The 23,156-nt window shown below is 43.9% G+C and overlaps 1 protein-coding gene across 1 annotated transcript in view; it reads right to left on the bottom strand.

Annotated features, from left to right (window-relative positions):
• Positions 1 to 2,437: 2,437 nt before the first annotated feature.
• Positions 2,438 to 23,156, bottom strand: part of NMUR1 (neuromedin U receptor 1) — a 76,185-nt gene continuing 55,466 nt past the window's right edge. The window contains exon 4 of the mRNA XM_088467448.1: positions 2,438 to 2,967. Within this exon, the coding sequence (XP_088323574.1) occupies positions 2,570 to 2,967 (398 nt within the window). The 3' untranslated portion in view covers positions 2,438 to 2,569. The remainder of the gene's footprint in view (positions 2,968 to 23,156) is intronic.

Raw genomic sequence — 23,156 nt, 5'->3', positions numbered from 1 at the left:
TTTCCATGCTTCCTTTCATACATCCCAGGTAAACGTGGTACAAAACATGCCCACTTATATGCCTTATTAAAAGTAAGGCATTGTAGCAATGCAGAAATCAAAATATAAGAAGTCCTAGATATATCAACAGGGACAATAATTTAAAAACATAGGGACTTATTCAGAGTCAGACAGAAAAGCGATTTGTCTTTTTATGTCTCAAGATGCGTTTTTTATGGCTCATTCACAAAATTTTGCAATCCACAGCTTTTTCCAGTTGTGACATGGCTTGTGATTGTACAGATATAGAAGGCCGAGACCAGGGCTAGAATGGGAGTGCAGTCGTGGGCAGTGGGCATTAGGGCAGTGGGCTGCAGTAAGGGCATACTCCCCCAATTGTCTTACTTTTGGTGGGACAAACTCACTTTTCAGCTACAGTGTCCTGCAGGGGGTTGGAAGGCTGGGGGAGTATGCATTACCAGTGCTCGGTAATAAGTGCGCACGGCATCTAAACTGCTTGAGGTGAGTCTAGGGGCAGCCTGGCAAGTGCTGGACACCTCCCCACAGTGTTGTAAATGGGAATACGATACAGGATCATGTGCCTTCCCACTGGGCCATGCCCCTTTTCAGGGGCACGATTGATTGTCCCTCCTTTATAGTAATTGCGTGGTAGGGAATTGCAAAATTCAACTGATATGGCTGCCAAAAAGTCTCAAATGCAGTCTACTGGAGTGGTCTTACTTGCAGGTGCTCTAACCCTGGTCTAAGTGTAATGTTGCTAATAACGATTGCGTATGATTGGTCACGCACAGTAACTCACCTATTTATGCAAATCTCTTAAAACTGCTGCAAAAGTGTTTTAAAGGTCACTTTATACTGAAGCACACTTATACCCCTTTTCCACCTAAATTCCGGGTCTGACCCGGAGTTGGAACAAAGTTCCTATCCGGATCAGACCCGGAATTTTGCCGGCGCTGACTCGGGATAATCCCGAGTCAGCGCCGCTCACACCGCAGTCGGGTCTGCATAGACCCGGCTTTTGTGGAGTGAAAGTGGACGCTTGGAGATGACGTCATCTCCAAGCGCCACTGAAGCCGGACCAATCGGCCGGCTAGCAGCGCACTCCAGGTCATCGTGACCCGGAGTGCGCTGTTCCCATAGCAGGGTTTCACGGGCTACGCCTGTGTTAAACCCTGCTAGTTACCTGGGTTGGATTGCCGGGTCACTCGACCCGGCGATCCAACTCTCTGCCCTTTTACACCAGGGAGCTGCCCGGGTTAACCCTTCAAAAACCCGGGTTTTAGCTCCGGTGTAAAAGGGGTATGAGTTTCCATAAATAAGAAGGGTAACCCTGCATATATATTTTTAAGTGTTGTCATAAAATGTCCTATTTGTGTCTACTATTCTCTGCATATTACATGTTGCAATCCACTTGGGTACTTAGCTGTTCAATCTGGCCATTAACTTTAGTGTGTTCCCAATGTATGCTGCGACTTTTAGCAATTTCAGAGCTCACAGTGAAACCACGCCCCCAGTCATAATCCAGATGCATCAGACCCAGGTATGACAAGGTGAGAGATCTGCAGCCAAGGGAAGGGAATTGCAGCTCAGGACTTGCATATGCGACTGACTCTGAATAGGTCTTTAAAATGTAAATATGTTTATGGACGCATTTTGCATTTCGGTATGTGTCTGATTCTGAATAAGGCCATTAGGGAATTTAGGGGTCTATTTACTAAGCAGTTCGGAGACAGAGTGAAAAGTGATAAGGTGCCAGCCAATCAGCTCCCAACTGCCATCTCACAGGCTGTGTTTGAAAAATGAGAGTTTGGAGCTGATTGGCTGGCACCTTATCACTTTTCACTCTGTCTCCTAACACTGCTTAGTAAATAGACCCCATAGTGACTAGATTCCACTTATAATTATACAATGGTAATCCTATTGTGAGTCCTATCAGATGAAATGAGACAAATGCACTGGCGTTTTAGTTAATGCTAACTTGAACAAACTATGTTTACGGGGACAAATAAATGGAATTTGAATTTATTTTACACATCCTGACTTGATTAGCAGAGGCCCCTATTAAGTTATTAGCTGCATGAGTGGCTGCACAGATTACTAACCTTTCTGGCTTCTGTTTCTGGAATGTACAGTACAATCCAGGCTTTTCTAATTCTACTGACATTTTACAGTGTGAAGGCGTGCACAGATGAGACCTTCCAGGCAAAGCAGTTTGGAAGAATTGTTAATAAATCTAGCCTCTCACACTCCCCCATTGCTATATATAACAACACCAATCCCATATAAGTGTCTCGTTATCCTAAGAGGACAATATGGGTTCATGCGAACAGTTCTGTTCACAGAGAGACACTTGATCTGTAATAGGTGCTTTCGGAAAGATGCAGCTGCTTTTGACTCATTCATCACTGGGATATTGAAAGGAAATTATTCTTTTTTTTTAAATTCTGCAGATCCCATTGAATTAGAGAACTTTATGTAAGCACAAACACAGTCTACATCAGCGTATAGTCTGTATTACAGTCCATGGGCCATTGCAATAAAACACAATGGCTATGGACGAGATATGTGATCAAGAAAAAGAAGACTCATTTTTGGCCACATTATCACACTCCACATAGACCTCAAATTCATCCACATCAGAGAAAGGAAGTCCGTTTCCCGGTACATGCTCACACACCGTGCTTCGTGTAGTAACCCGTGTCACACTTGGGGAAGACCTGCGAGAACCTAGTCTCTTTTTTCTCCCATGACACATCACCTCCTTGAACATCTCACGGAAACGTGTAGACAGTAGGTTATACAGGATTGGGTTGACTGCCGAACTGAGGTAAAATAGCACCCCAGAGACAATATGGACAAAACCAAACATCTCGTGCATCTCTTCTGTCCAGTTGTCTATGAAACTCCACATCAGACGTTCAGTATGAAAGGGAGCCCAACAAAGACCAAACACCACCACAAGGATAACTGTAGGTACAAAAAAAGGATAATGTAAGAAACTAGCAGTGGTTTCATATTATTATTATTATTATTGTATTATTATTATTATTATTAATAAAGACATTGCTTACAAAAATAAAAATAAAAAATGGTTTGTCCCATAAACAGTTAACAACACTCTGAATCTCTATTTAAATACAGTTTTCACAAGAGCGCTCCATGTTCTTACTGCAGTCTACTAGTAGATAATAAAGGGTTTATTATTTTGTTGCTACAAAGCACAGTACAATTATTTCTTCTTTTCTTCTTTCCCAAAGATAGAATATTTTGTACAAAAACTACTGGAAGTCAAAGAATGAAATTATTTTGGTCTGATTTAGTCTTTTTAAGGGTGCCAGAATTACAAGCGGCTGCACACATAAAAATACATTTTGTCTGCAAAAATATCCTGCTCCTCCGAGTGAAAAGATAAATATTATTTTCCTCGTGCCTGTATCGTCTGCAGAATAGTGTTCCACACAACCAATTTATTGTCACTGTGTATTTCATAAACTACTTAGTAGCTTTCAGTCAGTGGGGAGAAAGCTAAATGTTCCCCCAGGTATATGTCCAGACGTTACTGTGGCTGCCCTGTTGGGGTGTACAAGTAAATCCCATAGCACAAAGCAAACTTCCTAATAAGGACATGATCAGACAAAAAACACCTACAGTTAAATGGGGAGAGCAGCCATAAGCTGTCATCCTGAGACAACACAGAGCTCCATCCAGCTGGATACAAACATCACCTGGACATGCTGCAGGGTCACATAGTCCCTGGAACTTCCAATCAATCAGGGACAGTGACAGTGCGCTGCTTTCCGTATGATGATCTATCAGAAATAGATGATCCCTCAGCAAGCTAATAGATATTAGTGTCTATAAACAGGTATAATATATGAAGCACAATATATCAGCTTAGGAATTCCACTTTCAGGAATCTTACATGCAATGGTCTGTGTAGGTATTCCATAGTATTTAGGAGTTAGGGGCGAAATAGACGGTGGTGCACAAAATATCAAGCGCTGTAAGTCACAGAACAGGAGCCAGTAAAACTGGAATACTCATCGTACGCCTGGTGACCAGAAAATAGCAGCCATAGGTCCAACGGCCGTTTTGGTGTGTTACCACCTTAATCATGAGCTCAATCATGAGATACTTTGTGCTTTATGTATTGAGACACATTGTTGAGCATGGCTATTTAACTTTTTTGTATTTTTAATATTTTAATATACTTGTATTTTTCATCAAATCAATGGTGTGTTGGTCTCTTTCCTGTCCTGAGATGGACATGAGTGCTTTGTATATATATATATATATATATATATATATATATATATATAAAAAAAATATATATATATATATATTTAGAAAAAATATTGGGTTGGAGCCCTGCTATAACAAGATGGCGTTAAGCAGGGTTCCCCAACTCCTGCTCCGCTCTGGTAGACCGCAAGCTGATTAGGGGAAGGCGGGTCTAGTTGTTACAAAAATACAGAATAAATTACAAACCAACAGTATTCTTTCTTCTATTTATCCAATAATTGTTATTAACAATGAAAAACATGTTTTTCGGAACAAAAACAATCGTAACACTCTGTCCCAGAGGGTAAATTGTTGCAGGGGTTGGGGCAAATTGTTACCGATAAAATAATTTATACAAAACTTTACTATAAAAAGTGTTCATTAGAAAACTTTGTGCATTTATCACAAAATCACATTTGGCATATATTTGGTATATAGTCTGATGACAATGACAGACATTACTCTTAGGGCCGTATTCAATTTGGCTGCGAAAAAGTCGGAGTCGCCCATGATGTCATTTTGGCATTTGCTTCAATTATCCCCGTATTCGCCAGTGTGAAAAGTCTTTGTAAAAAAAGGGGGATAACTTTTCACCATGTTTTACATTGTGAAAAAAAAGTGCAGAATTGGGGTTTAGGGGTGCAGGGTTAAAAAATATAGCCTGCACCACCTGGAGATGACCAATAACATAGATCTGTGTAAAAAAAAAAAAAATCAGGATACCCCAAAAAATAAGGTTTAATTTTGGGGTCTTTAAAAAAAAATAGGGAACACAGTTCAAAAAATAGCAAAATTGATTCCTTAGAGGTTCCCATAAATGCTGGCAGGTGTTTTATTCATTGAGGTGCATTTTTACAGAATTATTAAATATCATTTTATTTTTGAAAATATGCTTACCCCCATTTCATGTACCCCAAATTTGCTAGGAATAGTTATTTAAAAAAATAAAATCTAAGTGCTATTCTTCACCTGCCTCGGCTATTAGAAACCCCAAATTCCTTCAGCAGGTAAAAATGGGGGTACCCATAGTGATCCCCATGTCTAGACATCTTTAGGGGGATCCCTGGAATATTTCCCGAAAATTCCCATTTTTTGGTGATACCCTTTTGCTGGCTCTCGTTTTCGTTGATTTCTAATTGAATCCGGGGATAAAGCGGGAACGCGCCCGGTACTTTATCCCCGGAAAACCTTTTCGCTCCAAATTGAATACCCCCCATAGTCTTCACTGACGATTTCTGATTTGCAATTCTGCAAGTAAATGCTATTGCATCACCTCTTACGCAAGCAATATGAGCCCACCCTTTACATGTAATACACTGGACCTACTCCTGGCCAGGTTTCGACAGATTGTAACTCTTAGTACACATTATACAGAAACACTCGTCTTTAGAACTCGACGATGTTTTGGCTACTTTCTTTTTTTAGATTTCGATGTCATCTTAGTCTTTTTATATTTGCCTTCATTCCAGAGTTAAAGATTTCTTAACTTTCTGTAGTTTTGCCTCTTTTTTTTAATTACTTATATTTGCCTCTAGTTCCAGCTGGCCTTTAATGGGAGTGTCAGTGAGTAACAACTTGCCCCCAATATTGTGTAACAACTTGCCCCAAGTGACGTCAGATAACCAAGATGGCCATAGTTCGATTTCCGTGCTTCAATTCACAATTATAACAATGATAAATACACTAATGGTCTGTGATTCTAACAAAATGAATGATAAACCCTTACCTTTACCAGTCCAGGCACGATACGACTTCAAATCTAGGTGAAAAATATTACTTTGGAACACGAAAAACGAGTTTGTTTAGGTACCTATTACATAAACACGTCTGCGTTAACTGACGGTAACATATTCAAACTTGTTCCCAGTCACATGAGCCGTGGCGTGATGTGGGTGTGGTTTTAGATTCATTGTCACAACTTGCCTCTGTAACATCTATCCCCACCTTCCCCTACTGTAAAAAAAAACTTTGTAAAAAAAAAACTTAAACACTTACCTGCAGCCGGGGGACGGCTGATCGGTGAGCTCTCCCCTCTGGTCAGCTGGTCAGCGGGGCTCCTGCACTGTGGCCCCGGTAAGCTGTGCTGTAAACCAGCATCTTAGTTAACAGCACAGCTGACCAGTGGTAAAGACCAGGAGTCCGGAGACCAGCCTCCCAGAGGAAAGACCTCACTAATCACCGAGGTAAGTGTCAGCTGGGAGATATGGGGGGGTGTCACGGAGGAGGGGTGCATTGCGGGAGGGGAGCTATCATGGGGGGTGTCACGAGTGGGTAGCGCTAGTAGGCGGCAGCGCATGCGCAGACACCTTCTCACTGTATTTTTGGGAAAAAATACCATGAGAAATGTGCAAAGAGGATTCGCAGGGACAGAGCTTTATCGAAGAAACCGCATTTTAAATGCGGTTTGAAGGAAGTAGAGGCTTTAGGGGTCTATTTACTAAGTAGTGTTAGGAGACAGAGTGAAAAGTGATAAGAAAGTGATAAGGTGTCATCTCACAGGCTATGTTTGAAAAATGACAGTTGGGAGCTGATTGGCTGGCACCTTATCACTTTCTTATCACTTTTCACTCTGTCTCCTAACACTGCTTAGTAAATAGACCCCTTAATCTTTTATCATTCAGTGGTGAGCCAGCGAATCTGTTCTGTGATGGTGGGATCTGCCCAAACAAATTTAAAAGGGGAGTGATCTCACCTATCTGCTGCCCAGAGGATGCAGCCCAGGTAGAGCTGTGGCAGTCAAGACAGGCCAGGAGGGCAGGGAATCGTTATGAAATTCCGATTCCCAGCAGCGCCTGGCCGACAAAAGCAGAGTTCCCGGCAGCGGAAGCCTGACAGCGCTGTAAATCCCGATCGTCGCTAAGGTAAGTATAAACTAACCTAACCTAACCCCCTAACCCTCCTTAGGGGTGCCTAACCCTAACCTTCCCCCCAAGTGCCTAACCCTAATCCCCCCTTTAAGTGCCTAACCCTAAGTCCCCCCCGGGGTGCCTAACCCTAACCCTCCCTCCCCCTAGCCTAACCCTAACCCTCCCGGGGGGGTGCCTAACCCTAATTCCCCCCCGCGTGCCCTAAACCTAACCCTCCCCCCCCTGCGGCTGTCTGCTCGCGGCGCCCGGCATCCCTTCGATCGGGATGCCGGGCGTCTGTCTCCCAGTGTCAGGGAAATGACAGGCGTTTAGATATAGACGCCCGGCATTTCACCCTCGCCGGTATATGACAGTCGGGAAGCCGGCTGTCGGTATTAAGGCAGCCGGTTTCCCGATTGTATACCGAGGGCACTAACCCTGAGGTCATATTGTACCTGCTAGAAGCAGACAGGACTAAGACTTTGCACAGACTAGCTGCTCTTGACAGATAGGGCTGAAGAAGTGAGGTAGTGCTTTGAATGGGGGCTAGGTTGTTTCTTATTTTCTGTTATTATATGCTAATGACAGGGGCGCCAAGATGGGGGCATGTGTACTAATTACCCGGGCCCAGGCTTGTTGGTGGGGCCAGGCGGGGGCATGGGTCAGCCAGCGTGCCCCCTCCCTCTTAACTGTCAGCAGCCTGTGTCTCCATCCCAGCACCAGCTGTTGTGTGCTGGGCTGCAGTGGGGTCAGGGAGGCTGCTGCCGCTGAGCAGCAACAGCAGTGTCCTGTGCCAGTGATGACACTGATCGCGCCCCCTGGATTGTCCCCTGGCTGAGAGCGTAGTCGTGCCTCCCACGATTAGGCCACGCCACGAGTGTACTGTACTGGGGCCCGGGACGGCTCTCTACGTGCCTGTCTGAAAATATTAAAACACCATTTTGTTTGTTTTAACCTGAATAAGCTGTATGGAGACCATTATTTGAGCACCCAGATACTGCACCACTGGCCACTCTACTAAGCAGAATACCCCAGGACGCCATACTATCAAATGAAGAGGCTTGTGGATTAGGGGGTTATGTAACAATATTCTAAAAAATTACTTTTTTAATAGCTGAAAGTGTTATGACCTAAGGATCATTGTAACAATGTTATTTTACATGATGGAAGTCTGTTAATTGTTATACTGTATTTTATGGATAAAAGTGCTAAATCCAATTCTTAAGTTCTAATAATTTACATTTCAATGTAAATATTTCAGTTTCTTCTAAACGTGACATAACGCTTTCATCCACTCGCCTCTTCAAATGTTCCTAGGACAGTCCTGAATATCTAGAAATCAGAATTTTTATATTTCTAGAACTTATATTACCCAGGACTAGTTTGGAGGGAATCCTATCTGTACCACCCAACTTCAAAATTCAAAATGGTGGAAAAGGGGGTAGGGCTGCTGCAAGCTGGGGATGTGGAAGTGCTCCCATTGTTTTATTTTATTTATACCCTTTGATATATTAGATCATTTCTCCCTTTTAACATTTCACTTTAACATTACAAAATAATACTGAGGAGTCAATGTATGGCCAACTATTTGTTTGCTATATCTATATAATTCCAGTCTACTCTAATTATTGTTTTTTATTAGCTTAGAGTAGTAAAGAGACTTTTAGTTGTATTATTTTTTACATTCTGATTTTCTGAACATTGTGCACTATTATTTATATGTATTGCCTTTCTTAATAAAATCATAAAATGTGTTGTTGCTTTTATTAAAAATAATTAAATAAGCCATTAAAGTGAGATAAAGGGCTGAATTTTGTAGCCTGTTTTATTTCATTGTTCTATTTTAGTTTATGAGGAACTCTGGAAATAAAATCTTAACATAAATTATATTTTTTTTTATTCCAGCCCTTAGACTTTATCAATATGAAACAAGTCAGAGTTTTACATTGGCATGCAGAGTTATATAGTTATGAGCAGTATATTTTCTGTATTATAATACCGAGGCTACGGTGGATTCTGATTTGAGCAACAAGGACATTGAATGTACAGTGTTCAGAGAATTGTTATTCTTGTACATATCAGTTGGGATAAAGGCACTGATGACTACAAACTTAAACAGCTCCCGATTCAATGGCCATACAGCAGATCAGATGGAACAGGAAGGACACCCATTGATATATTGATGCTTCCATTAGTAAAGTCAGATCTGTCCTGAAATTACTTGCTGTAACCCAGGAACCATTCATTAAGAAATGGATTTTCCATGTAGACACATTAGGAATCTAAGTGCATGTGCCATATGTCAGATTGGTCTGAAAGCATCATACAGCATAGGATATTGTATTGTGTCTCATTATATATAGCGCCAACCTAGATCAGAACTCCTAACATTATTATGCTCAGGTTTCCTAACACTCATTCTACTCATTGCTTACTGTTATCCATCCATTAGTATCAAATGTAAACTCACTGTTCATTTTAGTGGTAAACCCGTCTATTCAACCATATCTTAGAACCATGGTAAACACCCTTCCACCCTTCTTTGTCCTTTTACTTACAGTAGCAACATAATAGCTACCTCCTTTATACACAGTGAGGATATTTCTAAAAGTACAATTCAAGGAAGTTTAGATGCCATTTGTGAGTTTATGTGCAAGGTGGCCAATATTAACACTTAAAAACATAGACATACTGTACTGGCCAACTCTCCATCATTGTCAGAGAGACTCCCTGAAATAGTAGCAATCTTCCTGTCTCCCTGAAGAGTCTAACAATCTCCCTAATTGCACCTTACCCCCATTATGAAGCTGTTATATTAAGAAAAAACAGAGACATATACATCATTCAAATGGGATCATTAGTATAATTTCCCTGCATTGGTTATAAGGCACAGTGATCTCTTTGGCTACATGCATTTTCTGGAAAGTATTAGTGTGTTTTCATCTACAAGTAGATCTTACTGACTGCTTTTGGGCTCGTTTACATTTGGATGTAAGTCAATTGTATGAGATGTTTCTCAGAAGTAGCAGTACACTCCACTTTACCGCCATGCTCATAAGTGTTGTTTTCACAATCTCCCTGAAATACTTTTTCAAAAGTAGGTAAGTATGGTGCAAGACTTTGCATTTAGGATAAACTACCTGGGAGTTTGTTGTGGCCTGCACACAACTATACCAAGCTAGGCATTCACACACAAAAATTATGTTTTGTTTTGCAAAGCTAGATTAAAATGAGAGTAAAGGGTTGGAACAGCAGTATTCAGGGGAGATCGCTGTCTAGCTTAAGCCTGCAGTGCTTTGCCTTGTGCTTTCTACAGCCAGGGCTGCCATCAGAAATTGTGGGGCTCAGTACAGAGGAAACAGGCAGGGCCCCTCTCATCCTTTCTCCCGGGCTTCCGAACCGATGGGCGTAGATGTGTAGCATAGAACCCTGGTACCCAAAACAGGCACATACTATGATGCCCACACTTGGGTATAGATGGGGGCAGAGACACTCCTGGGACGAAATGGGGGCAGGGGAACCCTATGGAATGGAGTCGGAAGCATACTTGGGGAGCAATGGGGACAGAGGAAAAATTGTGGGGATGAAACACACTTGGGGAAGGGGGTCAGAGGCACACATAGGAGGGGGAACAGAGCCATAATGGTGGAGGGATGGGGTACAGACACACTAGATGCAGACAGTCTCAAGTTATGTTTTAGATTGCACAAATTTGCCCTGAAAAGAATCACAACTAAAAACAAAAAAATTGTAAATACCATTACAGACTGACTCTGAATAAGACCCATAGGTACTTTGCCCACTAAGAAAAATTGTATTTGCTTTCAAAAAGTACCTTAAGTGTGTATGAGTCAATTTTTCACATTTTTTTTTATCTTTAGTGTGCTGTGTATGTATCTTGGTCCATTTTTATTATGTATTATTAATAATATGCATTACACCAATATTTGCCAAACTGTGTGCCGTGGCACCTTGGGGTGCCTCGGGACACTTGCAAGGGTGCCTCAGCTTGGTGGAGCAGCATCAAATCAAATTATTTATGGTCATTGTAATGTAAATATGAGGTTAAAAAGAAGCGCAAACCTGTCCACCACCACATAACTGAACTGGGTAGGGTATGAAATACCGACGGCTTAAAAGCCGCCGGTTCTAATCCCGACACTGGAAGCCCGACAGCAAAAAATCCAGATGCCGGCTGGTAAGTATAGTTAACCCTCCCCTCTCCCCCCCTAATCCTCTCTTGGGGTGCCTATCCCTAAGACTCCTGGGGGTGGTGCCTAACCCTAAGTCCCCCCCCCCGAGGTGCCTATCCCCCCTCCTCGCACCCCATCCTCAGCAGCAGCAACATCGGGACCCCATCATCAGCACAGAGCCCCCCACGCATCCTCAGTATCTGGAACAGCAGCGGCCCTCCTCCCACCCCTCATCCTCAGCAGGGCCCCCCGCGTCCTTAGTGCCGGCAGCATCGGGCTCCCCCATTCTCAGCAACGGCAGAAGCGCCCACCTTCCCTCTTGCAATCATCAGGGTCAGCTGCAGGTCCTGCAGAATGAGCGCTGGGAAGACTCGTGGTTGTTACAGTCAGACTGGGGACCTCTCTATGCAGGTACTGTACATGATGCTCTGATCCTACACCACTGATGTCTACATGTCTCTTGTTCACACCCTACTGACCCGGTCCGCAACACTCCTAATACACTCCAGCAGCAGTGGGCCCACCTGTCATCAGCGACAGAACAGGAGGTGGAAGTTGGAGGGGTTGGATTTCATCTCTCGAGGGCCCCCAGACCAGCTGTACTTCCTTTCTCCCCATATGACCCCACCCCTAGCTCTAATTCTCCCACTGCTTCCATTGGCCAGACTTTGAATGCGCACTGTAAACCCCTAGGACAGTGTGTCTCTAGGCCCCCTTACCAGCAATGCTTCTGCCCCTTCACCAGCTGTCCCTCTACCCATCTACCCAGACTGTCCCTCTGCCCCCTTCCCTGGCTGTACCTCTGCCACCTTCTTCTGCTGTCCCTCTGTCCACCTTCCTCTCTGCCCCCTTTGCTGGCTGTCCTGTCACCTATGGCTGTCCCTCTGTAACTTCCACAGTTGTCCCTGTGCATCTTCCTCCACTGTCCCTCCGCCACTTTCCACTGTTGTCCCTCTGCCACTTTCCCCACCTGTGTCTCAGACACTTTCCACATCTGTCCTTCTGCACCTTATCCAGGTGTCTTGCTGCACCTTCTACAGCTGTGCCTCTGCCACCCTGTCATTTGTGCCTTTGTTCACTTTTCCATCTATGCCTCTGGGGCCCATTCATAATCGTATTCAACCTTGCCGCGGGGAAAACTTAACACCGAAGCAATTTATCATTGCTCCGCTGCGGGGACAGCTGCTCTGAAAAGCAGCTGTCCCCAAAATTAGTCATACTGCTACAAAAGTACCAGTGTTACCCCCCTCATTGCAGCACTCCTTCCCATAGGAAGGAGCGGGGCTCCGACAACATGGTATTTGTTCTCACAAGCAAATTCCGAAAACTTTGACTAGCGTTTCCGCATGGGCCATTTTAGTTATGATCCATATGCCCCTCTGTCCCCCTACACATCTATTGGACTAAATTGGACATAGTGCTTTCTGAGAATGTATAATATTATTATGATGTTTCCTTTGTGGAACGGTCATGCCCCTCCCGATAATGACCATACCTACCCAATGGTTGGTCACACCCCTTCAGCGGGCCCCTGCCTCTGCATTTCCCTGGTGGGACACTGGGCTCAATCAGTCAGTAACAGTGTGTGACAGTGTGTTGGGACTGATGAGACCGACGATGTGTCAGAGACACAGGAGAAGCTGGTGGGATTGAGGCTCTGAGCAGGTACTTCTTATTGTGAACTGTCATCTTGAATGAAAGACGGTCTGTTGTATCAACAGAGAATCACTGAGACAGGAAATTCAAACAACATGCCAATTGGCCACTGACCCCACCCAGGCTCAATATGGTTAAATCGCTTTATGTTATTCTTTCAAGCTTTCTTCTGTTATGTTTATTTTAATAGGAAATTGCATCCAGAGAAGAATACTAATATGGGCTGTGTCATATCCTAGTGCAACGGAAATAAAGGTCTTTTCCTGATGCTATGGAACTAAGTATTTAGTGTAAATTGTTTGGGGCGTGTACCACGATCAATGTAAGTTATCTTTAAGGGCCCCTCAGGAAGCCCGGGCCCCGGTAATCTGTACCCGCTCCACCCCCTCTTGGCGCCCCTGGGAATGCCATTCTGCACACTATTATAATTCACGTCATGAAATGAATTAGCATGGGCTAGAGTCAGACTGAGTGGTGTGATTGGTGTAGGACTGGAGACACTTACAGGAAAGCATACTTTATGGTATGGTCAAGTGCGGAACAAGACAATTATTTTACAGCACAATTTTGAAAATTTTTGTCAACTCAATTTTAACCATCTGCTGATACCATCTTGACTAGGGCTTCTCAACCTCGGTCCTCAAGACACACTAACAGTGCAGGTTTTAAGGATATCCATGCTTGGGAACATGTAACTTAGGACCTGATTCATAGATTTACACTAATGCAACCCAGGTACGAATTTGTACGCAGCTGCTGTGCAATAATATGCAAATGTTGCAGATATCCTTCGATCACACTTGCCTTTTCAGGGAGATAGTGAAAGCAACACCTATGAGCACAAGGTAAAGTGGGCGTGTACTGCTACATCTGAGAGGCGTGTCATAAACCTGACTTACATCCAAATGTAAACCAGCCCCAAAGATGTTAATAAGATTTATTTGTTGATGAAAACACACTGATACTTTACAGAAAATGCATATAGCCATAAGGATCACAGGGCCTGATTCAGAGCCGGACACTATTTGCGCTCGCTCGTTCAGAAAAAGGGGCCGGCTATTTAAATAGAGCGCTCGCTCTTTGCGGTCTGTTGACGCCTCTATGTCTGAACGAGCGAACGAAACATGCGCTCGCTATTTTTTTTAAAACGCCCCCTGGCCGCTCGCATCCTACGTCATCTCCGTTATTTATTAGATTAATCAAGTACATCGAAAGGCGTCTGAACTGCTCGCAGTGCTTGTGGTTGGATTTTCCTACCGCAATCATGCGAGCAGTTCAGGCTAAAAGACAACCAAGTGACGTGGTCGATGACGCTGCTTTGTTAATTATGCACACCCTTAAAACGCCCGTTTTGACCGTTTGGCACGCCTGCATTCGCATCTCCACTCCCCGTTTTCAAGCACCTTCCCCTGTTACCACCCACAAACGCCTCATTGTGTCACTCAAATTAGCAGGCATTCGCTATTTTGCGAGCACACAATTTCCGACCGCAATGACTGGTTCGCGCATGCTTTTTACAACCCATACGCATGCGCAGTTGAGCGAACGAGCGGCCGCTTATGAGCGGCTCTGAATCAGGCCCACTGTGTCTTACAACCAATGCAGGGAAATAGCACCGATTATACCAGTTGAATGTACAGTATATATCTCTGTTTTTTTAAATATATAAAAGTTTCATAATGGGGAAAGGGGCTATCAGGGTGATTGCTAGACTGTTCATGGAGTTAGGGAGATTGCTACTATTTCAGGGAGTCTCCCTGACAATCAGGGAGAGTTGGCAAGTATGCCTTCGATATTCGACCTCCTGAGTAACCCTATGGTCACACAGACTGGACATGATTACTGAGACACCGGAGCCATTTTTATTGCATACGGGATCACAGACACAGGCTGTGACATACCTGTCGCCACTCCCCAGTCAATCGTTTCCTGACTGTCAATCACACTGTGAGTAAAAAGTCACTGCGAGCAATGATGGTTATGTACCTTGATGCATGTACTCTATGACTTAAATGCATGAGCAGGTTACCGATCGCTCAACTGCGTCAATAAATATCGGCATTGCGTACATCTCTGAAGAAGCCCCTTAATTAGTATATCAGTCATTTTGATTTTACCATCTGGCTCAAACATGGATAACCTTAAAACCTGGACTGTTTGTGTGTCTTGGGGACCAAGTTTGAAAAGCATCAATCTAGACACACTAAGAGCTTGTAACACAAGCAGTAAGGTGCCTGCTACAGTACATATAAAATCTGCAGCAGGCAAGTACTGTATAAGCATACTGCATTAAAAGTTAGATAATATGAAAGTCCTGTAAAACACATAATGAATTAATTATAACTCTATGTGACATTTGTTTAAGCATGATTACAGGAAGCTGCCCTATAAAGCATAGAACATCTTTTTAATGTAGTGCCATTAAAACAATTAAATGTTCCTTTAACCACTGTCATATCCATCATTACAGGCCTTTGTACTTGCCAGCAATATGTTACGTGCCGATAATACATGAGTACTGTTTTTAATAGCCCGCTTTACTGGATGACCGGGCTAACGCCTTTCTTGCTTGTGATTAATTCAAAATACTACTCCATTTCTTGTAATCCATTTTAAAAACACATTAATAAATGAACGAATGAATTAATTAATTAAGCTCTGTAGCACAACATAATGAACAAATGTCCAGTCTTGTATATATTTATTATTCTTCACCCTACCATTTACAAAATACATGAGATCTTTTCCTGGATCTCCCAACAGTGATGCTGGTGCCCACATATTAAATTCTTCACCCTGTGTACTGAAAAGAGTAGGTGTAGTCTAATCAGTTGCCAATGTTGTTATACAGTACAACCCATAACTCTTATCACACTAGCGTAGTTCTCCTTTATCATTCCTATCATATCATCATACAACTCATATGTGTATTATCTCCCTATTCTTATTATGTGATTCTTACATCTATTGTCTAATTATTAATCCTATAATGTCCATCTCTCTATCATATAACTACTGATAATAAGCCCTATCATGCTATCACCACAAAATCATACCACATCGGTATGGGATATGTTCAGCATCCCGGCACAGGGAATGCCGGGGCTTAGAATACCGGCGCAGGAATCCCGTCACGTGTCAGAATCTCAGCACAGGCATTCCGACCGCCGGCATCCTGAAGGTAAGTAGCGGGGTTGGGAGAAGTGGTCGGGTTAGGCACTAGGGGGATGGTTAGGGTTAGGCACTAGGGGGTTGGTTAGGTTTAGGGTGTGGGGAGGGAAAGTTAGGGTTAGGCACTAGGGGGAGGGTTAGGGTTAGGCGCTAGGGGGTTGGTTGGGTTTAGGGTGCGGGGAGGGGAAGGTTAGGTTCAGGCACTGGAGTGGGGAGGTTAGGTTCAGTCACTGGGAAGGGAGGGTTAGAGTAGGGAGAGGGGGAGGGTTAGGATACCTACTGACAAGTGTCGGTATCCTAAACCTGTCAGGATGTCGGTGCCAAGATTTTGACCATCGGCATCCCGAGCGCCACATCCCGTACCCAACCCCTTGGTATATTTTATCACACAGCATACTGTAATAATTTTGTGTTATTTTCATGACGAGAATTCTAATAGCCAAGTATATATTATGTAAAAGAAATCAGGCTAAAAAACAAGACATGAATAATTCTAATGCATGCCCACCGGTTGCCACCTAATAATGCATTTAGAAACCCAAAGGGGAGCACTAGTCTTATAGTAACCAAATGAGAAAAATACAGATGTGCTACAAACAATAGTGCTTCAATAATTTCTAAATAGAAAAAAATATTATCCATTGTAAGCTGGATATTTCTCAGGCCCTAACACCTACTCCATACGTACTTTTAGATACTAATGTATGAATCACAAGTATAGGAACCTACCTTCAATTATCCTCTTATTTCGGTGCACCTAGTCTGCAATATGCAACAATATGAAACCATGTCCTTTCAAAACCATGATACAAGGGAGCCTTATCCCTGAATGCAACAACCAAGGATGGTAAGTAGGAATTATTCTCACCATGCAAGCAAACAAAACTAAAGCAAGGATTGATTGTAGAGCACATTTAAAAGAATACACACTTTCAAACCCATAAATCTGATGGGTGCCAAATGCCAATAGTTAAATTACTGAATATTTCTAGCTAAGAAGTCATCTCCTACTGTATATTAATATAGGTAAAAGGCTAAAAACTGTTGCATGCACTAAAGACTACCGCTTATAGCATACAGCTCATCTTTACAGCAATCTCCACATATTCTGTCTAATTTTTCTCCTTATAAATTCTATTTTTGTATCCCATTGTTTTTATAATACTTATTCATGTCTCTAAACCATTACAATTTTATCAGGTCAGTCCTGAGTCGAATGGCACAATTGTCCAAGTTTTTGAAAGTTGAAAGCCTCCACTGAAAATTGGGTTTTTCCACTAAGCATGTCCACTGCAAGTGTCTCCTCGCCCACTATTATACGGTCATGTCCCCCCTTGTTTCAAAACAAGCCACCCCCCAACACACAATATAGGGAGATATGCTGACTGCCTCATTGGTGCTCATTACAGGGCTTTATTACAGGACAGTGCAAATGTGTATAACACAGTTTTAGAGCTGCACATGAGTCCAAAAACATTGACATTATTTGCAAAGCACTGTACTTGCACCCTACTCAGGTATAGATGGCGCCAGATACGCCTGTTAGGAGGCATATCTGTTGCAGGTGCTCTACCCCTGGAATGATAACCATTGCAGTTTAAATCCTTTGCAATAAAAAAAATAGTTTTTTATAAAAAAAGAAAATAACATTATTCATTACAATATTGTAGTACATTGATACATTTGTCTATGATACATTTTATGAAGGTAGTTCATTGAAGTTATACCCAACATGGGGTGGAGCCATTATTAACCAATACAGCAGTTTTCCACACTGTGACCAATCAGACCATAGCAGCATTCTATTGTTAGGAGCTGATAGGCCTACCAGACTGTGGCATTGTGGCTCTGCAAGGAGCTAGTCTTTTCTCTACCCCCAAAGGATTAAAAAGCAAAAAGGATGAGGAGGATCCACTAAGATTAAGGTGACTAATAAATTGAAGTCAGTATTGTGCTGAACAGGCTATGGATAGCTGTCATTATGACAGAGGTACCCCTCACAGAATCGGTATGAAATACAGATGGACGGGATGCCGGCTGTCAGTACACTGACATCGGCATCCTGATGGTTTAAATCCCGACAGGGGAACGGTAAGTAATGTTCCCCTGCTCTATTTACCCCGTAGCCCTCCTTTCCTGCACCCTTATACTAACCCTCCCTACCCCGCACCCTAACCCTCTGGGTAAGTGCCTAAACCTAACCCTAACCCCTTAGTGCCTAACCCTAAACCCCCCTTCCCCCGGTGGTGCCTGAACTTAGCACCTAACCCCCCTGGCGGGAGCGTAACATTAACCTCCCACCTCCCGCGGCCTAAACCTAAACCCCCCCCCCCCCCCGCGGCTGAAACTCACCTTTCCCCAGTGTCATTACGATCGGGATACCGGTATCCCGAGTCGTGTCAGGATTCTGACGTCAGTGTTGTCTCGGCGATCATGATTCCAATGCTGCGGTTCCGGCAGACAGCATCCAGGGTGAATGTTAACCGCATTCCCCCCCTCACTGCTTATTTCCCTGTATTAATGTTACCAGCCCAGCCTAGTGCTGGTGGTGGCTCATCCCACAATTGGTCTTACTCTACCCCACTGGGCTTATGTTAGGTAGTTAAATATATTTCCTAGCCAAGCTGGTTAAGGTTTTCTGCAGGGGGCCTTATAGACTTGGTGCAAAGAGGGTGTGCTCAGAAGCAATCACCATGTGAAATCTGGTAAGATGTGTCCCTCTGAAGACCTGTAGGAAAGGTGAATTCTTCCTGCATACATGTTCTGGTCCTACATAAAAATTTCAGATTATGGGCCTCAGACTGGTGCTGAGTAGTTGCTCCTGCATTGTGATGAATGCATCTTTGCAGTACACCCTATCCCTCTCCATATGCTTAGTTTGCTCTTATTATCATCAGTGCAAACTTACACCAGCCTATACTTGATACAAATGTATTTACTCTTCCATTCAACACTACATAGACAGCAATTGCATTGATGCACCACTCTGAACTTTGCTTATGGGAAAACCCCGTCACAGCCTTCTTCAGCCTCTATGGTCACAAGTGGAAAAGCTCTTGTAATACTGATCTGCAAGTGTATATTTAATGCTGAGTTTGCCTACACTGCATTACCCAGTTTTGCTATATTGCCTATATATAGCTCCTGTATAGTGATTGCTTCATCATATAACTCCTCTTAACAACCACCTCATATGAATACGCTATGGAAAATCTATACTTAGAAATGTTCTTGGTTAGGATCCAGCCTCCAGCAGACAGCTTGGATGTACTTTTTGAATCTGTCTGAAACACTGATATTTTAGAAAACTTAAGCTGGGTACACACCTAACAACGGTGCGGCTTGAAAATGCGGTGATGTGCGCCGGAACATTTTTGCCGGATTTGGATTTGGTTCTAATTCGTCGTCCGGCTTTGGATTTGGATTTGCCAAACTGCGGTGACTGGCTTTGGATTTGGATTTGGATTTTTTTACAAAAATTGACAAAAAAAGCTAAAATCACATAAATTTGTCTTTTTTTTTCTTCCTAGAGTATTATTAACCTCAATAACATTAATTTCCAGTCAATTTAGAACACCTCACAGCTTATAATATTGTTTTCAACATTATTGGCCAAAGGTTGCAGTGAGCTGACTGGTTACTAAACGACAAAACAGCGGCTCAACGACACAGACACCATAGTATAAAGCACATCTATGACACATTGCCACACAGCAGTGGCAGAAATGAAAAGTAGTGCACCCACCCAGTGGGGTACGGCCAGCAGAATCACAGTACTTGTTTACAAAGTGGGCTACGGCCCAAGGAGTCACAGTGTACAATCTTATTCACATTACACTGCACATAGTGCCCCTGATTCACATTACACCATAAAGTAGTGTCTCTTATTTATGTTACGACACACAGTAGTGCCCCTTTTACACAATGCCCACAGTAGTGACCATTTTACACAATGCCCACAGTAGTGCCCCTTTTACACAATGCCCACAGTAGTGACCCTTTTACACAATGCCCACAGTAGTGACCCTTATACACAAGGCCCATAGTAGTAATGCTCCTTATACAATGCCCACAGTAGTAGTGCCACTTATACAATACCCACAGCAATAGTGTCCCTTACACAATGCCCCCAGCAGTGGTGTCCCTTACACAATGCCCCCAGCAGTGCTGTCCCTTACACAATGCCCCCAGTAGTGGTGCCCCCTATGCAGTCCCCTTAGTAGTAGGGCCCCCATGCAGTGCCCCCAGTAGTAGTATGCCCCCCATTAGCATGCCCCCAGTATTATGCCCCCCCAGTAGTATTCCCCCCATTAGCAGGCCCCCAGTAGTATGCCCACCCTCATTATCAGGCCCCCAGTAGTGTGCCCCCCAGTAGTATGCCCCCCATTAGCAGGCCCCCAGTAGTATGCCTACATAAGCAGGCCCCTAGTAGTATGCCCCCCATTAGCTGGCCCCTAGTAGTATGCCCCCCAGTAGTATGCCCTCATAAGCAGGCCCCCAGTAGTATGCCCCCAGTAGCAGGCCCCCAGTAGTAGTATGCCACCCAGTAGTAAGCCCCCCATTAGCTGGCCCCCAGTAGTATGCCCCCCCAGTAGTATGCCCCCATAAGCAGGCCCCCAATAGCATGCCCCCCCAGTAGTATGCCCCCCATTAGCTGGCCCCCAGTAGCATGCCCCCCCAGTTGTATGCCCCCATAAGCAGGCCCCCAGTAGTATGCCCCCCCAGTAGTATGCCCCCATAAGGAGGTGCCCAGTAGTATGCCCCCTCAGTAGTATGCCCCCCATTAGCTGGCCCCCAGTAGTATGGCCCCCCAGTAGTATGCCCCCATACGCAGGCCCCCAGTAGTATGTCCCCCAGTAGTATGCCCCCCAGTAGCAGGCCCCCCATTAGCAGGCCCCCCCAGTAGTATGCCCTCCCAGTAGCAGGCCCCCAGTAGTATGCCCCCCCAGTAGCAGGCCCCTTGTAGTATGCCCCCCCAGTAGTAGGCCCCCCAGTAGCAGGCCCCCTGTAGTATGCCCCCCAGTAGTAGGCCTCTCCATTAGCAGGCCCCCATACACACATTAAAAAAAACAAAAAACTTACCTGTATCCCCGTTCCAGCCGCCGTCCGCTCTGCTGCCACGCGACGAGGAGGGAGCCGGCAGACGGAGCTCATGAGTGAGCTCCAGCCGGCTCCCTCCGTGCAGCAGCCAATGAGAGTCTGTGTGACTCTCATTGGCTGCTGTAACAAACACACAGCTGCCGCTGGCGGCTGTGTGGTTGTTCTGTGTAGGGCAGACCGCTCTAGCGAGAATCCGACATCGGGCGGCCGCCGTTCGGCCCCGAACGGGGATCAGAGTCAGGCGGGGAACACCTGAACCCTGGACTCGGATCCCCTATGTTCGGAGCGGTTCAGATTCCACAGAATCCGAACTGCTCATCTCTAAATGTAACAATACATTGCTTCACTGTACACACATCACCCGGCATATGATGCATATGCTGCATGTAAAAACAAAGTGTCAGCCATGGAATCAATCTATCTGACGTGCAGCACAGCAGATGGGACGATGCAATGAATGACGGCCAGAGACGATGGATTGGGCATACACACTATATGATGTGTACGATATATCATTCCGATCCGCGTCAGAGCAATATATCAGACGATAGATCGTATAGTGTCTACAGAACAAAGTAATTTTGTATTAATAAACACTCCAGATGGAAACAATGTACTTGACATAGGTCAGTTTAATATGCATAGGAAAAGGGAGATGTGTGCATCCTATCACAAATGTAATATCATCCAGAATATTACAAAATTGTATTCTTATAGTGGAACAATTTTACTCCATGCTACAGTGTTTTAATCAGTTTTCCTACCAACAGAGCTTACACTTAGTACTTGTTATCTGGCACACAGTCACTGTTCTAAATCATCACCAACAGCAAATATCAGCATTCATTTTATAATATAATCTAAGAATTGATGTGCTACAGCCAAAGCACCTAACTACTGCACCATTTCATCTCTATACAAGGCGATGCTCTCACTTTTGCACCATAATACATTAGTTGACATCTAATAGTTTCCTATAATGCCTAATAAAATGTATGCAATTTCTACATACTACTACATTAGTGAGATACCAAGATACCAATCATTGTGCGCTGAAAAGATAAACACCATTCAGTAGGATACTGAGCAGAGGGTGTATGATGCTTTTTTTTATTTAACCCTTCTGGCTACAGGTTTTTCATTTGCTGTTTCCCATTATATCAATCATCACAGTATGCATTCTACTTCAGTCAATAATGCAAAGAGGCTATGAAAGTACCACCACTGTAATGGACTGAAATGGCAACATAGTAGAAAGTCCTAGTACAGCCTTTTTCAACCACTATGCCGTGGCACACTAGTGCCACTTGTAGTGTAGTGTATTTTATTCCTGTGGAGGCCAATATGTGTGTATTTTTTTATGTGGGAGCCAATGTTTATGTTTTTTCATTGGTCACACACACAGCATATTTGGATGGTGTGCCTTGGCAATTTTAAAATCTTGTGTAGTGTGCCTCGAGTTGAAAATCACTGACCTAGTCAGTACTGTACAACCATGGGCAAAAGTTTGAGAATGACACAAGTATTGGTTTTCGCAAAGTCTGCTGCTTCAGTGTTTTTAGACCTTTTTATCAGATGGTACTATGGTATGCTGAAGTAATATTACAAGCATGCTCCAGCGCATCGTCAGCGACATAATCTGTCTGGCGATCTCATCAGCGGGGGCCAAGCTGCTGAATGCATCATGGCCCTCGCTGTCACTCCATTGCTTCTGGCATCGGATAGTGTGCACTGGCCTTGGGGGTTAGGCACTTACCAAAGGGTTAGGGTTAGGCTCTAGGAGGGACAGTTAGGCTTAGGCACTTACCAAAGGGTTAGGGTTAGGCTCTAGGAGGGATGGTTAGACACTTACCCTGACGGTTAGGTTTAGGCCCTAGGAGGGATGGTTAGAGTTAGGCACTTACCGTAG

This window comes from Taudactylus pleione, unplaced genomic scaffold, assembly GCF_031769625.1.
Source record: "Taudactylus pleione unplaced genomic scaffold, aTauple2 ptg000010l, whole genome shotgun sequence".
Taxonomy (NCBI): Eukaryota; Metazoa; Chordata; class Amphibia; order Anura; family Myobatrachidae; genus Taudactylus; species Taudactylus pleione.
This window is presented reverse-complemented; position numbering and strand designations above follow the sequence as displayed.